Source organism: Lissotriton helveticus, chromosome 5_1, assembly GCF_964261635.1.
Source record: "Lissotriton helveticus chromosome 5_1, aLisHel1.1, whole genome shotgun sequence".
Lineage (NCBI taxonomy): Eukaryota > Metazoa > Chordata > Amphibia > Caudata > Salamandridae > Lissotriton > Lissotriton helveticus.
Window position 1 is genome coordinate 221299156 of NC_136065.1, and position 17326 is coordinate 221316481.

At 47.4% G+C, this 17326-nt stretch overlaps 1 protein-coding gene across 3 annotated transcripts in view; it reads left to right on the top strand.

Moving 5' to 3' along the window:
* Positions 1–17326, top strand: part of DPP7 (dipeptidyl peptidase 7) — a 1731842-nt gene that overhangs the window by 1435733 nt on the left and 278783 nt on the right. For all 3 annotated transcript variants that reach the window (XM_078642039.1, XM_078642041.1, XM_078642042.1), the window contains exon 9: positions 8858–9014. In XM_078642039.1, the coding sequence (XP_078498165.1) occupies positions 8858–9014 (157 nt within the window). The remainder of the gene's footprint in view (positions 1–8857; positions 9015–17326) is intronic.

Consider the following 17326-nt stretch of genomic DNA (forward strand, 5'->3'; position numbering starts at 1 on the left):
GCAGCCAAGATCTTCGGCAACACGCATCCTCTGCACCGTGGGCCTCATCCTTTGGTGAGCTACTCGAGGTCCTCTTGCGACTCCTATGCCTTCGGCCCGTGGGTCCCCTTGAGATCTTCTTTGGCTCCAGTAGGCTCCGTTGCTTGCTCGGTGCCCACTGTGACTTACCTGCTCATGGTGAGTCACTTGGACCTTACTGGTCCGGACACTGCCCCTTTTTCTACTACGTTGGCTGCCGTTGCCCAGGCTTGATGGTGTCCCTGCTGGAGACTGACCCCTTCGCTCTTGACATTCGACATGGGACTGCTCGTGAGCGGCTCCTGGTCTTCCACAGCTTCACCTGGTCCGCACAGCTTCAACTTCAAGGGCACCGTCAACTCTCCAGCATCTCCAACATCGTCGGGCATTGATCTTCCATGCCTTCTGGTCACTCCTGAGTGGCATAGACTCTGTCCCCTCTGTTTACAGGTATCTCTCATCTTGAATCCACCTTTGGGTTCCACCTCACTCTTTCGCCTTCTTCGCCAGCGTCATCTTCACTGAAGTCCTTCATTGTGGTATATGGCCCTTTCTGACGTCACTTCACACCCAGCTTCCCTGGTGTAGGTATCCTGTTTCCTGGGGTATCCACGAGTTGGGTGACTCTCAAACCTTCCACCTTCCACCGGGTTTCTTCAGGGTCTGCTGGGAAGGGTCATTTTTCTATAAAACCGCAACCGCGACTTATCCGTTGACTTGTATTGAGCACACTGTCATGTTCCCACTCTGCACTCTACCTCCGTGAGTCCCCGTCTCTTATAATTCTTCTGGGCCAGTCTCGAATTAGGTCAAGATTCGCATTCCACTATTTCAGTATATGGTTTGGTCTCCCCCTTGAGACCACTGTTAATTTGTGATACTTGCGTGTTCTGTGAACAAAGTATTGTGTGTATTGTAGTTATATCTCCGGGTAGGAGATTTTGCAATGTGTTAGTGTTTTTAATAATTACATATTTTTATAACTACACTATGTGTTTCTTTTTCACTTAACCTACGCCATAAAATTAAGTACTGGTAAAACAAGCTGTGTTACCCTTCTTCTGGGTTAAGGCTGAAGGCTGCTCTCCACAGCTACCACTTAGAGAGTTTTCTAAGGTTGTCTTAGACCACTAAAGGGTTGCGTAGATTAGTGTAGGGTGCTACACTTACATAAGTAAGCATCATATACTAAGGCAGCCTCCTCCTGCCCAGTGGCGGGTCCCGGGCTCACTGTGCCACTGGATTCAAGCTATCCTGGCTGATGAGGGGTGAAACCGGTCAAAGGATGCTTGTTTCCAGACCAGGGAGGACATGGTTTGGCAGTTCAGGCTGGACTGTTCCCTTGAGGCACAGGGTCAAGACTGATTTGCATATGGCCAGGTCTAAACTGGGATAGCATGGTGAGCAAAAGAATGATGGATTTAACCCAGATGTTTTGATTTGTTCTGCATTCCGTCCATCAACTGTGTGTCTTTAGACTCCTACAGGTCCCATTTGATTAATCTTCATGAAACTTAAAAAAAGAAAAAAGTTCATCCACTTCAGCTCCTTCCTGGAAAGTTTTGAGAGTGATCCATCAAGCGAGGGCCAAGGAAAAAGCATAAAATCCCCATGCGTTTTCCATAGACTTCTTTAAGGCTGGTTATGACACATACTGCTGAAAGGAATTACACCACATTCAATAAAACTCACTTACATTAACAATCCAAATGCTGGGTAGTCTAAAAGCAAAAATATCAGGGTTTTAAATGTGTCAGAACCCATTTTCCGACAGAGTATCTTACCTGAACCAAACCCAAGGTCTTTAGCTCATGCAGTTCACAACTAATTTGTGGTTAACCTTTCAGGTCTTTTAAAAGGTGTTGCTCCCTGGATACCTTCTTTCCTTGCTCTCCTGAATATATTGAGTTCGAGGCATGTGGGCTGATGAATTTATATCTATGCATAGATCGCCGCCTAGTGTTGGGTCCAGATGATTGCACATTGTTGTCCTGGAAGAGTCTTCGAAGTATCACGAGATGGGTGGCTCCTCCCCTGGACTACAGTGCGCATGGGCATCCTCTCCATGCTCAGATTGTTTTTTTCCGCCGTTGGGTTCGGATGTACGTCTTAACTCACGTTCGGAATGTATATTAGATACTCTTTCTCAAGGCCTTCGGGGCGTCCGTATTGTCTTTCGTTCGGTGCCTTGTACTTGTTTTCAGTTCTTAGAACAGGACGTCGAAGGACGATTGCCTTTCGACACCAAAGGCCCCATCGACGATCGACGATGGAACAGAGTCCGTTCAAGCGCTGCCCCGTTTGCAACTCGAAATACTCGAAATACCCTCACATCGATGTGCACCCGGTGTGCAATAAATGTCTCTCACCGGACCACGACAAGGCCATCTGCATGGCCTGTTCCAAATTCAGATCGAAGAAAACTCTCCGTCTTCGGCGCGCTGCATGACAGTCGGCGCGGGAGTCGGCACCCGACCCAGAAAACATCTTCGGGGGTGACGACGAGGAGGGTGTACAAGAGGAGGATCCTGATCAGCACTCGGATCCCGCAAGACTCCAACTACAATGAGGACGAACTCTACGTCCATGATGAAGACATCGTCGAGGTAGGAGACGACGTACAACCTATCGGAGCCGTCAACGACGACTCAAGCGAGGAGCTAGGCCCAACCGCAGTAGCGGGGCCCCATAAAGACTCTTCCACGGCTCAGGTCGCTGCATCGCCGGAAGGCATTAGCCAAGATCTTCGTCCACGTTCTCTAGTCCCGCTTCAAGGCGCGACTAAGAACATTTCCAAAGAGCCATCGGTAGATCGGCCACAATCAGTGGAAAAATCGAAACCAAAACAGAAACCGAAACTGGTGAAAGCAACCATCGGCTCGACGACTTCGGAACCTACCAAGTCGAAACATGTGCTCGACCCCTCAGGGTCGAAAGGGGGTGTCGAACCGAAGATCGGATCGACTACGCCCATGCCTACAGTTAAGCACGTCACGCTCACGTCGACGTCCTGCGCCAAAGATGGCGACTCTTCCAAAGGACTCGAGGCCCAAAAAACCATCGATCCGAAAATTAGGAAGCCGCTGTTAGTCAAAGCCTCCGAGCCGAAACCCAAACTCGGACCGAAAGAACAGACCGCGTCGAAGCACAAGAGCGTACCTGCTGCGCAACAACGGCTCGAGTCGACGCAAGGCCTCAAGCACACGGAACTATCGAAGTCGGTCGGATCGAAGACAACGCCTACATCGAAGCAAGTCAGTCCGTCACCGATGCTTCTGGCGCTGATAAATTACGGACTGCCCCCGACAGCACGGCCTAAAACTGTTCAACTCCCAAAGGCTACCGACTCATCCAAGTCACCATCAGTAGCCGCACGCACTCAGCCTAGGACGGATGACGTTATGTTCCAGCTACCGTCCTGCGACAACCAGTCGAAACTATACATCGACTCCAAATCAGGTCGACTCACCGTTTATAAACGAAAAATCATGCCTGAAAATCCTATGGAGTCTTACAGGATACCACTAAAGAAAAAGAGGGACTCTACCACCTCTCCTATCCTTTTTTAACCCATTCAATCATATGGGCGAGACTATACCTACTCTCCCACACGTCACTGAGGATGTGGAGGAAGGGGACAATGAGGATCAGTTTAACTATCCCATTGATACAGATCAGGATGAGTCCCAGCCATGGGCTGACACTGTGGACCCTGATGAACCACACACCACCCCTGACACTCAGTCATATGCGGTCAAACCTTCGCCTACTGAAGATACTGCTGCGTTTAACGCACTGATTGAAAGGGCGGCACATAACCATGATGTCGACATGCACGCTGACCCCGTGGACGAAGACTTTCTCTTTGATACGTTCTCAACATCAGAAAGATCTATAAAAACTCTGCCTATGCTCAAAGGTGTGCTCAAACATGCAAGCGACATTTTTAAAGAGCCCACTAAAGCAAGGGTGGTGAACCCCAGAATTGAGAGGAAGTACCGGCCTGCGCCTGTGGACCCTACGTATATTAAGGGCCAAATCCCCCTGGACTCCTTAGTGGTGGCTAATGCTCGTAAAAGAGCGAACTCTCAAACAACTGGTGATGCTCCTCCTCCAGACAAAGAATCCAAGATCTTGGAAGCCTCTGGGAAACGTGTAGCAGCTCAAGCATCTAATATTTGGAGGATCTCCAATACACAAGCCCTGTTAGCAAGATATGATAGGGCCCACTATGACACGTTAGAGCAGCTAATGCAACACCTGCCAGATGCTTATAAGGAGGGAGCAGAAATGCTTATACAAGAGGGGAAGTTGATCTCCAACGCGTCCATTAAGTGCGCGTTAGATGCAGCTGACACAGCAGCTAGGGCCATAAACACTAGCGTAATGCTCAGAAGGCATGCCTGGCTCCGCATCTCTGGTTTCAAGTCGGAAATCCAAACTACTCTTCTTAATCAGCCAGTTAACCCTGACTTCCTGTTTGGTCCTGAGGTAGACACCACTCTGGAAAAGATTAAAAAAGACACTGAAACTGCAAAATCCATGGGAGCTCTGCAGACTCAACAGTTCATGGGCGGTTCCTTTCGTCGCTCCGGTAACAGGAGAGCTTCTAGAGGACAAGCGTCGCAACAAGCCCAATACACCAAGGGAGGCACACAAACCACCTATAACAAGAACAATAGGGGTGGATACCGTGGGAACAGCACCAAAGGCAGAAGACGTGGAAAGAATAATGCCAGATCCTCCGTCACTAACAAACAGTGACGTCTTGTCACTGCCCCCCGACCATACAACACCGGTTGGGGGAAGACTTCAGCAGTTCCTGCCAGTCTTGGAAAGCATTACCACGGACAGGTGGGTGAGACAACTTATACATCACGGTTATTGTCTGGAATTGACCTCTACTCCACCCGACATACCCCCAAGGCACCGTCCTATGTCCGCAGAGCACATGCACTTATTGCAGCAAGAAGTCATCTCCATGCTGCAAAAAGGGGCCATAGAACTTGTGCCTTTAGAGCAACAGGGGTGTATTCACTGTACTTCTTAATCCCAAAGAAAGACGGGTCTCTCAGGCCCATTCTAAACCTCAGACCCTTAAACCAATACATCCTATCAGAACACTTTCACATGCTCACTTTACAGCAAGTTCTGCCATTGCTCAGTCAGGGAGATTTCCTAGCAACCCTAGATCTGAAGGATGCCTATTTCCACATTCCCATTCACCCCAGTCACAGGAAATATCTTAGGTTCACCATCAACAACCAGCATTACCAGTTCAAGGTCCTGCCTTTCGGGGTCACTACAGCCCCAGAGTGTTTACAAAGTGCTTGGCGACAGTGGCCGCGCATCTTCGGAGACAACACATCCATGTCTATCCATGTCTATCCGTATCTAGACGACTGGCTTGTCCAGGCAAAATCGACCCAGCAGTGTGCCAGCCACATGTCCCGCACAATTCACCTCCTACACAGTCTAGGATTTTCACTAAATTACCAGAAGTCTCATCTTCAACCCGCACCTGTACAACAGTACCTAGGCGCAGAAATAAACACTCTCACTACCACAGCGCAACCGAACTCAGCGAGAGTCAACAGCATGCAGGTGCTGATTCAAAAATTCAGACCACAACACTCACTCCCAGTGCAAGTGTTCATGCAACTGATAGGCATGATGGCCTCCTGCATCTTTATAGTCCCTCACGCGAGGCTACACATGCGTCCGCTTCAGGAATGCTTAGCACGCCAGTGGAACCAGGCTCAGGGACAGCTGAAAGACCTAGTGTTGGTGACCAGTCGTGCATACAACTCTCTGCATTGGTGGAATACACAAAACCTTTGCAGGGGACGACCGTTCCAGGAGCCTGTACCACAGGTAGTGCCAACAGCGGACGCATCTCTCCAGGGCTGGGGAGCTCATGTGCTCCATTATACTGTGCAGGGACTGTGGACCACGCAGCAGAAAAGGTTGCACATCAACCTACTGGAGCTGATGGCAATCTTCATGGCGATGAAGGCATTCAAGTTGCATCTCTGCAACAAAGTCGTGCTGATCCGGACGGACAACATGACTGCGATGTATTACATTCAAAAGCAGGGAGGGACACACTCTCCACAATTGTCACACCTAGCACAGTGCATGTGGAAGTGGGCCATTCAGAGGAACATGTTCCTCATGGCGGAACACCTCCCAGGCAGGGACAACCAGATGGCGGACCTGCTCAGCAGACACAGCCATCAGATGCACGAGTGGGAGATACATCCCTCAGTGCTACAACCATATTTCCAGCAGTGGGGTCATCCAGAGATAGACCTATTCGCCACACAAGAAAACGCAAAATGCCACACCTTAGCCGCCAGGTTCCCACACCCGCAGTCTCAGGGCAATGCGGTATGGATGAACTGGTCGAACAGATTTGCATACGCTTTTCCTCCGGCACCACTCATACCGCTGGTAGCACGCAAACTGAGGCAGCACTCCATGACACTCATCCTGGTTGCTCCAACGTGGGCAAGGCAAGCATGGTACACCACGTTCCTAGAACTTTCAGTGGTGCCCCACCAGCGCCTAAAGCTCACACCCAGTCTCCTCACTCAGAGCCATGGAGACATTCAGCACCCAGATCCGCAACAGTTGAGCCTTGCAATATGGCTCCTGAGGTCATAGAGTTTGGCTACCTGAACCTGCCCCCTGACTGTATGGACATCATCAAGGAGGCTAGACGACCTACCACCAGGGCATGCTATGCGGTAAAATGGAAGCGTTTTGTCATCTATTGTTCCAATAATGACATAAATCCACTGGATGCTTCCACGCAAAACATCATATGTTATTTGCTGCACCTATACAGATGCAATCTAGCGTATAGTTCCATCAGGATACATTTAGCTGCAATGGCAGCTTATCTTCAAAATAGACAGCACCTATCCCTTTTCAGAGTGCCGGCCTTTAAAGCTTATATGGAGGGACTCAAAATGGTCATTCCTCCAAGACAGCCGCCTTCGCCTGTCTGGAACCTCAACATAGTCCTCACCAGGCTCATGGGACCACCATTTGAACCTCTTCACTCTTGTGAGATACAATTTCTCACATGGAAAGTGGCTTTTCTGGTGGCGATCACGTCGCTAAGACGGGTTAGTGAGCTGCAAGCCCTCACTATTCAGGAGCCTTTCATTCAAATTCATGCTAATAGGGTAGTGCTGCATACCAACCCTAAATTTATGCCCAAGGTAGTGTCACAGTTCCACATTAACCAAACTATTGACCTACCAGTATTCTTCCCAAATCCTGATTCAGTGGCAGACAGAGCACTACACACACTAGATGTTAAAAGGGCTCTCCTGTATTACATAGACAGGACTAAAGATTTCAGGAAAACTAAACAACTGTTTGTTGCTTTCTCTCCACAGCACAAGGGCAACCCAATTTCAAAATCAGGTATAGCCAGATGGATTGTTAAGTGCATACAGATCTTTTATCAAAAGGCTAAACACACATTAACTGTTCCCCCAAGAGCGCATTCCACACGCAAGTTAGGGGCATCCATGGCTTTCCTAGGTAACATTCCTCTAGAGAATATATGTAGAGCAGCCTCATGGACCACCATACACACATTCACCAAACACTACTGCGTGGATGTACACTCAAAACAGCAAGCTGCTGTAGGTCAAGCTGTTCTCAGAACTCTTTTTCAGACTGCTGCAGCTGGCACGGGCAACCACCGCTAAGGAGGGTACTACTATTTATTCTATGCATAGATATAAATTCAGCAGCCCACATGCCTCGAACGGAATATGCTACTTACCAGTATGCATCTATTCTTGGCATGTAGGGCTGCTGACATTTATATCGCCCACCCTCCTCCCCGGTGCCCGTCGCAGCTGTAGCACTGAGAATTATTCTCAAGCATGGTCATCACTTACTATATCATACTCCATCTCTGCCACAATGGTGAAAAACAATCTGAGCATGGAGAGGATGCCCATGCGCACTGTAGTCCAGGGGAGGAGCCACCCATCTCGTGATACTTCGAAGACTCTTCCAGGACAACAATGTGCAATCATCCGGACCCAACACTAGGCGGCGATCTATGCATAGATATAAATGTCAGCAGCCCTACATGCCAAGAGCAGATGCATACTGGTAAGTAGCATATTCCTTATTGCCCCTTATGTACCATTTCTGATGCAATGTGTGAAAAGGTGTACTTAATGACGTTTGGTAAGAACAGTTGCCTGAGAATTTGAAGTGTGAGTTTACTTTTGAAGGGACTAGTAGCCCAGTGACTTTGTTGGGGATGTCATATAGGAATAAAGGGTAAACCTGTTATTTTTATTACTAACGAACAAAATATTTTTTGTGTATATATGATACAGGCATACTCTTGTAAGTAATAGTAGCTAATAACATAAGCATAGTAATATATCATCGTCGGACATATTGTGATAGTCCTTATACATATCCTTACTCCTAAGCAAAAGGGCCCTATTTTAGAAGCAGGGTAACAAGTCACAGGAGTTACACCTTTTGAAATAATGATTTATATGTGGCTAAACAACTGCTAAGTCGTTGGTCATCATAGGATAATATTGTCTTATTGTTTTAACATTAATATTAAATAACAGAAAAGCTGATGTAAGGAGTGTTCTCTGTCACCTAGGAAGATTGGTTATTTAGAGGTGGCATAGAGGTATATAATAAGTAGAAGGATGCATTATTTATAACCTCTATGGTATATTTAACTTGATTTTACTGGTTTTCAATCTGAAATTAAATTTCCTTTATTGATTGACTAACACTACCAGGAAGTAAAAAGTTTTCTTCTTTTCTTTTTCTTTAGTCCTGTACAGAGATGACCCTGACATTTGGAAGCAACAACGTGACTGATATGTTCCCTGAGATCCGTTTTTCTGAAACTGTGAGAGAACAATACTGTTTCAGTAAATGGCATGTCCGTCCAAGAAGAGAATGGCTGCAGATTGAATTCTGGGGCAGTGGTAATCACATATTTTGATTATTTTCCTCTATTCTACATTCTCTTTGACTCATTAAATATTTAAAAGCTAATATGCTTTGTTTAAAGTGTAGGGGATGAGTGGCCCATAGAAAATTAGCAATTCATACATCCTCTGCTAAAAAATACCATCCTCTAGAGTTTGACAGCATACAGGATGACCTCAGGCGTAACAACAAGTTAGGGGGCCTCCGTGCACAGTACTTAGGGGGCCCCCCTCCGGGCTCAATCAGGAGCTCTCCGGCCAGAGTGCAGTGCCGAGGGGGCCCCTTGGAGCTAGGGGCCCCACCGCACCGCGTGTGCTGCGGGGGCCTGTGTTACGCCCCTGTGGATGACGATGCACCATCCATCTGCCTACTCCTCCACCTTCCAAGACATCGGTTGAAGGTATTACAGCTGACCGTTTTAGTCTGTGTGCTGAGAATCCAATACTCTGTTTGCATTATTAAGAGCCTGGCATCTGCTGTCTGATCCATGAAATGTTCTTACAATTTCTTTAATACATAAATGTAAGCTATATTTAAAATCTGAGACTTTAACATTTTTTAAAGGACCATAAAACCTTTAATGTTCAGAAATTGATTCTAATAACTGTATTGTGAGAAGGAAATCACCTGTAGAGCTCTACATTCCCCTATACTGTTATATCATCATGATTGTTTCCTTTTTGGCAATTATTATATATGACACAATCATTTTTCATCAATTCAAATCAGTTAAAAGAATATACATTTCATATTTTAGGCTATTACACTACAAGTACCATAATGCATCACAAATGTGCATTTCGGATTAGAAACTTACTAAAGGAAATTAGTTTTTGGCAGTTTTTTGAAAAATGAACATATAATCCAGCATATTTCTCCATTATTAAAATTAAAACAATGTATTATCTTTCTCAGAATTTTGAGAATCCTCCAACAGCTTTTCCCGTGGCCTAGTTACTTGAAGGTGTGAGGGGAGGGAGTGGGGGGGGGGGGGCATCTGGGATGATGACAAAAGAGATTGGAAAAACAAAGTAGTTCGTAGCCTTGTTCAAAGAAACTTTATGTAATACTAGCAGCCCGTCCCGACGTTGTCCGGGTACAAAAAAGAATGTCTTAAATGGTTAGAATAGGCAAGGCAAAGTTTCTTTAAAAGTTCATGGCATAGTACATTTATTGTTTCATGCGACTTGCCTGTGCGGCTGCTCAGAACCCCTCTTTCTGTTGCCCGGAAGGTGAGCATGTGCTCTGCGGCTTCTTGTCCTTTCCGCAGAATGCGAACGTGTGTGTCCGCTCCTGCCGACGCCCCTGATCAGTCCTGGCATGCACGCTGAGGGCGTGTGCCTTAGTAGGTTCACGCACTCCCCAAAGACTTGCTTGGTGCACTTAGACGCCCCACATAGCGTCACTGCCAAACGCCACAACTCCATGGTCGCTATTTCCCCTCTCCGCAATGCTTCGGGCGTCACTGAAGGCACACGCCCACAACAATGCTAAACAACACGCCCACTTCAAGACGTGTCAGAAGCGGTTCTCACACAGAACGCTTTTCTCACACAGAACGCTTTTCGCAAGCATTGCTTTACAGCAGAACGCCCACAACGGACTATTTTGTCCCAAAACGGTCTTTTTCACTTGTAATGTATATATTGGGCTGGTGTATAGCTTATGTCCATCTGCTCATACTCACCTTTCCAATGCTGTATTGGGTGTTCTGATTGGCACTGTAGTTCCGGAGCTTACCCGCCTCAAAGGTTTGGGATCTCTCTTTATAATATTAGTATAGATATATAGCATGATGGAGGGGATACAGCGAATGGACATCCACCACTTTTTGTTATTTAGAAAATTTGTGTTTTTTTAAACTTTTCTTTTTTGCATTGTTACAAAATTAGTTGCTGATGATCGAAAAATCTCTGAATTGAGTGTCAGGTCGGTTTGGTGCTTTTAACAAGTCTTAATTGCTCAACACACACAGTTGGTCACTCATAATCAACAGGTTAAACTGCGAACATGGTGAATATATATAACCCTACTAGTCCCCTCCCCTACATTCTTTACCCCTCCCACCCCCGGAGACCAACATCAAAAATGGAAGTATTAAATGTTTTTCTAAATTTTTAAATAGAATATGAAGATAAATAGTGTGACGTTCATAGAGGGCTGCACCTTCTTGTGCTGGGTGGATCTCCTTGGCTGATGTACTGTGGTGACTTCTCAACTAGTGGAGTTCTTCCGAGAGCTTCCAGATGTTGTTGCTGCAATTCTGAAAAAAACACATGCTTTGCAGCGGCCCCCAGATGATCTTCTCGGCATGAGCACTGACCTAAAAAGTGTAAAATAGAAACAAATATTGAATTCGAAATATTTGTTTTCAAGAATAATAGAAACGGGGGGAGGAGCTTCGTGCGCAACCAAGATGGCCGCGTGAGCTTAGGGCTCCCGAGACCCTCGCACCCTCCTGCAATTATCCTGTCCTTTATCCTGCTCCTCATTGCTGCCTTTGTGAAGATGAACCACGCGTGAGGCGAAATCTGCAGTCTGACTCTGAATCGGACCTCGGGATCCGGAGCAATGGCGCGTTGAAGATTGCGGCCTACCCCTCCATGATGCCCGGCTGTGGAGTTGTCATGCCTCCCGACCTGTAATTGAACAACAGCGGCTCACGAGAGGCGGGTGCGACCGGTCTGATTGGTTTCACTTTCGGTTTTGATTCCAAAGTGGCCAGCAACTGTGGAAGGGTTTACCCCTGAGTTCGCAGATAACGACTGGGCCACCCGCGAAGGTACCGCTTGCTCTCACCGGATACTGAGATCTTTTGTCCCGTACCCACAGGCCTGGATTGCTGTTTCCTGACGAGACCAGGGATTGCCATTCTCTTGCCCGGAGCCACGGCGACCCGTCTCCATCAATGGCGGGGAAGCCTGAAGGAGACAAGGTGAAGGCTAAGACTACTCGTCGAGGTGGCTCCATGCAATCTAATAATATGGACCGCTATACTCAGATGAAGGATTCTCCCGGGGGAGCCGGCACGAAGGAACAATCTACTTCGTCGACCGAGCCGACCCTACAAGACGTCATGGCCGCCATAGATGGCGTCAAATCCACATTGGGACACTAAATTGAGAACCTTGCACGTAAACTCGATACCGTTGCGATTGATGTGAATTTGATCCGTGCGGATTTGGGCAAAACGAATGAAAAAGTCAAATCGTTGGACATTAAGACCTCCAGTCTAACGAGTGATGTCACTGCACTGCAGACAGACGTCGACACTTGAAGACCAGCAGCGATCTCATTATGCGCCGTCTCGAAGATTATGAAGGGAGGGCTCGCCGAAATAACGTCTGCATCATAGGGGTTCCGGAAAAAACAGAGGACCCGGCTGCGGACCTCTTTGTGGAGGACCTAATCATTCGCCATCTTGCACCCAAGGGACTGAGTAAATTCTTTACTATTGATAGTGCCCACAGAGTCCCGGGTGGCCGTCCAAAACAGGGAGCTCCTCCACGTCCTATAATAGCCAGAATCCTCAACTTTCGAGACAGGGACACTGTGCTGCAGGCTTCACGAACTAATGGCCCTACGCAGTTTGAAAATACTGCAATCAGCTTTTATTCAGACTTCACTCAATCAGTCCAGAGGCAAGACTTGGCTTCATGGGTGTAAAACGACGATTGCGAGGCATGGGTCTCAAGTACGCCATGTTGTTTCCGGCCAAGTTAAGAATCGAGTATGCGGAGCGGACCTATTTCTTCGATCGTCCAGACGTTGTTGCTGATTGGCTTGATACTCTACCGAATCAGTCTTCTCCGGAAAGCCAGCCTGGTGGAGCGGAGGGAGGACAAGCAGAACAGGAATAGGTGCCGGCGGACGGAGTCCTGAGGTCTTGTGCTGACCTCGAATTGTGGTTCGATGACTTTGACAATTGATCTGAATATTATATTACGGGGGTTGCGGGGTCAGTAGAGGGTCCTTTTCCTCCTCTGTGTTTCTTCTTGTAGCTTAGTTTGATGGGGGGGCGTCAGGCACACTGCAAGTTTGGGTGGTTTTCTGGTTTTACGCAGGGGTGCTGGGTGGGGGGTATTGTAACGGGTTGTTGTTGGGGGGGGTTGGGTGGTATTGTTGGGTATAGTGTGTTCTTTTGTGCAAGGCAACTTATATCTATCCTTTTTGAACGAAGTGCTGCATTCTACCAGGGGTTGGATCTTCCTTTCTTTCCGGGATGGGGGGTAGGGAGTTGAAATTGATGAGTTGGAATGTGAATGGTTTGGGGGATCGGATAAAACGTAGTGTTGTTACAGCTGTTGAAACGTCTCTCCCCAGATGTAGTTCTCCTTCAAGAGACACACCTGATTGGTAACACCTGCCGAGCTATGAACAGGAGGGGCTACCGTCTGATTGCGCATGCTGGGTTTTCCTCTGGATCTAGGGGGGTTGGTATCCTGCTTAAGACTTCTCTCCCGCTTGAACTTGATGCCACTGTACTCGATGACAGAGGGCGATATGTTGCCATCACGGGTAGGTGGGAGGGCCGGACCATTTCCCTGGTCTCTGTATATGTTCCGCCTGGCCTTCAGTCATCTACTTTTGCAGACCTGGGGCCGGTTCTTCTATCCCTTCCCGAGGGATCATTGATTATAGGTGGTGATTTCAATGCGGTTGTCTCCGGTCTTCTAGATCGGCACCCGCCTAGGGACCTTGGGAATGCGCATAATTGGTCGTCTGATTTCCTGGACACCCTGGGTCTGGTCGACTGCTGGAGATTGTTACACCCAACGCAGCGCCAATATACCTTTCTTTCTGGTGCACACGGCAGCCTCTCCAGGATTGATTATTTCATAGTACCTGCGGGACGGGCCCTCTCTGTCACTGAGGTTAAACATCTGGCCCGTGGTATCTCCCATCACTCCCCGTTATGGCTTAGGATGGAGCTGGGCTCTGAGATGGAGGGCCGTGTTGCTCCGATTAACCCCTGGTACTTTCGGAACCCCAAGACTCGTACAGCTTTGGTGAAATCTATTGATCAGTATTTTCTAGAAAACGAGGGGTCTGTCTCCTCGGCTATATCTCTCTGAGAGGCCTTTAAGACGGTTCTCAGGGGCCAGGCCCTGTCATTAATAGCAAGTGTCAAGAAACGGAGAGATGAAGAGGTAGTTAAGATTGAGGCGGAGATCTCTGATTTGGAACTCGAGCTTGAGCGCGGGGTCGCCGGTGCTGTGACACACGTATTGCGGTTGAAACAGCTTGAATACAGGACATTGGTCACTAACGCAGCCAAAGCTATGAGTAGGGAGCAGCAGGGACGCCTATATGATGATGGCGATAAGGCCGGTAAATTAATCGCGTGGCTGGACATGAGGGATAGAGCCAGTAGAGTGGTACCCGTGATTGAGACGGCTGGTGGTGTTCGGGTTTCTGATCCTATAGAGATTGTTCAGCAGTTCGCAGATCTTTTCCAGATGGTGTACTCTTCAGTGTCTGACAGACCTGAGGAGGATTCGCATCTCTTACTACGAGATATCTCTTTGCCGCGTCTCCCTGACGAGGACAGAGAGCTGATTGACTCTGCAATAACGACTGATGAGGTGGCTCTTGCGATTCGTTCGCTGCGTTCTGGAAAGGCGATGGGTCCTAATGGCCTACCTATTGAACTCTACAAGTTGAGGCCTGATAGAGTTGCTCCCTATCTGCTAGATATGTTTAATGAGTCCCGGAAGTGTGGCTCTCTCCCTCGTGATCAGCGTTTAGCGACCATTGTGGTGATTCACAAGGAGGGAAAGCCCAGAGTGAGGTGTGCATCATACCGTCCAATATCCCTCTTGAACGCCGAGCTCAAGATCCTGGCGAAGATCCTGGCAAACAGACTAATCACTGTTATCGGAGACTTGATCCATCCGGATCAGTCCGGTTTCATTCCGCACAGGAACACCGCTCTTAATCTTCGGCGTTTGCATGGTGTTCTCGCGAGGGCATCGACGTTGCGTGAGCCGGCCATCTTGGCGTCTCTGGATGCCACGATGGCCTTTGACACTGCTGAATGGTCATACTTGTGGGCCGTGTTAGTTAAGTTTGGATTCGGACCGGGTTTTATTGGTTGGGTCAGGCTGCTCTACGAGGACCCCCTTGCGCGAACTGTTGTCAATGGTCGAGTATCGGCTCCCTTTTCTCTCGAGAGGGGGACTCGTCAGGGTTGTCCTTTATCGCCACTCTTGTTCGCTCTGGCCCTCGAGCCCCTTGCTGCGTGGATCAGATGGGAGCCTTCGATGAAGGGTATTCGGTGGTCTCCTTCCTTTGAGGATCGTATTTCGCTTTACGCGGATGACATTCTATTGTATTTGACATCGCCACGAAAATCTCTGATGGTACTATGTGACGTTTTGGCCTCGTTCGGTAGAAACTCGGGCCTCATTATCAATTGGACGAAATCCTATTTATATGTCCTCTCGGGCGAGGTTACCTCTCTCCCGCGTAACTGTCCCATTCAGATAGCTCACGCAGGGTTCAAATACCTGGGTATTTACATATCCCTGGACCCGGCAACTCGTTATCAGCAAAATCTCCTCCCGCCTTTGTTGCGTCTGAAACAAGATGTCGCGAGCTGACGAAGGCTCCCACTTTCACCTTTAGGTCGTGCCGCGCTCTTTAAAATGATGTCTTTACCTCGTTTTCTTTATGCTCTTCAGAATGCCTATGATATCATCCCCGCTAGCTATTTACGAGCGATCGAGGACCTTCAAAGACAGCTGATCTGGGACGGCAGACCGCGTATTTCTCTTGCTAAGCTGACGCTCCCGTGGTACGACGGGGGTATTGCCCTCCCGGATATAAAGCGTTACTACTGGGCGTCCCACCTGGGAGCTATTAATCATGGCATATATGGCCCCACACCACACCCTGCTTTCGCTATGGATAGATGGCTACTGCCCGGTGGCAATTATTATAGGGCGCTGTATTCCAAGTCTGCCATCGGGGTGCTGTCCGGCCCCACTAGGATAGCGGTGCGTTTATGGCGAGATGCGACCAACGCAACGGGGTGGACTGAGCGTCTGACTCGGGCGACCCCGCTCTTTTGTTCGGACAAGCTTGGTAGACTCTGGAATGCCAAGGGGTTCGACAAGTGGGACCTCATCGGTATCAGCAAGGTAGGCGACCTCTGGGTTAAGGGGCAGGTAAAATCGTTTGAGTCGTTACAGGAGGAGTTTGAATTAAATAGTACCGAATATTTCCGCTATGTACAGGTTCGACATGCCCTGCGCTCGGTCTTCAAGGCCGGAGAGGTGGTTCCGGAGTCATCTCCACTTGAGGACAGGTTGTTAGATGGTTATATGCCTGATAGCACTTTACAAAGAGAGGGAGGTACCCTACTGCTCGTGATAGGGACTGGGTCAGAGCTAAGCAAAAAAGGTGTCCCAAGATTTCACACACAGTTGTGTGAATGCAGTATTAGCAACAGACATATATATATATATGCAACCACAATGTAAAAACAAGAACTATAAAGATTCTACTTGCATTGTGTCAGCCAACACTAGAATAATACACACGTATTCCAAAATTTGATGTAACAAAATGTACAGATCATTTATTTGTGCATACATAATTAAAAACTATTCATTATTAAAAAACATAAAAAACATGAGCAATTAAAATACAATTCTTGACAGAAAACACAAGTTGACGCAGCGTTTCGGTGATATATGATCGATAGTTCACCTTCTTCAGGACAGTTTTCTAGACCGTAAAGAATACATGTATTATTACTCAATATACGTGTTGCTGACACCTAACTACCATAGTACATATAACTATTTAACACAGTTAATTTATTATACATCCAAACTCCATTGTGTACTATATCTAGACAGAAGCATATAGCTATGTACATGTAGATCTAACATTTTTTACTCGCTGACTTAAAAATGCTTCTTCTTTATGTAGAGCATTATGACAAAGGAGACTCCTAGCAGAAGAAATTTTAGGGGTCTATTTCTATTTTAGGAACTTTTAGATTTGGATCTAAGTCCTAATAAGATGGTGATTAAATCATACCCTACCTCACTGTATTCATGGAGATTATACAGTGTTTGTATGCAGGAATCCTTTCTGATGCCGGTAATCCCTGTTGCTGGATATCTATAGGTGATACAGAGGATGCTTAAGCATATTTATACAGAGATATATAATGATCCCTGGTTTTCTACCCCATCAGATAGTACATTTATACATACCAATTAAAATCTTTTCACTTAATGGGGACTTTGGATGTAGCCACCGTAGTTAAATTCTTTTAAAAAAAAACCTTTTTCTG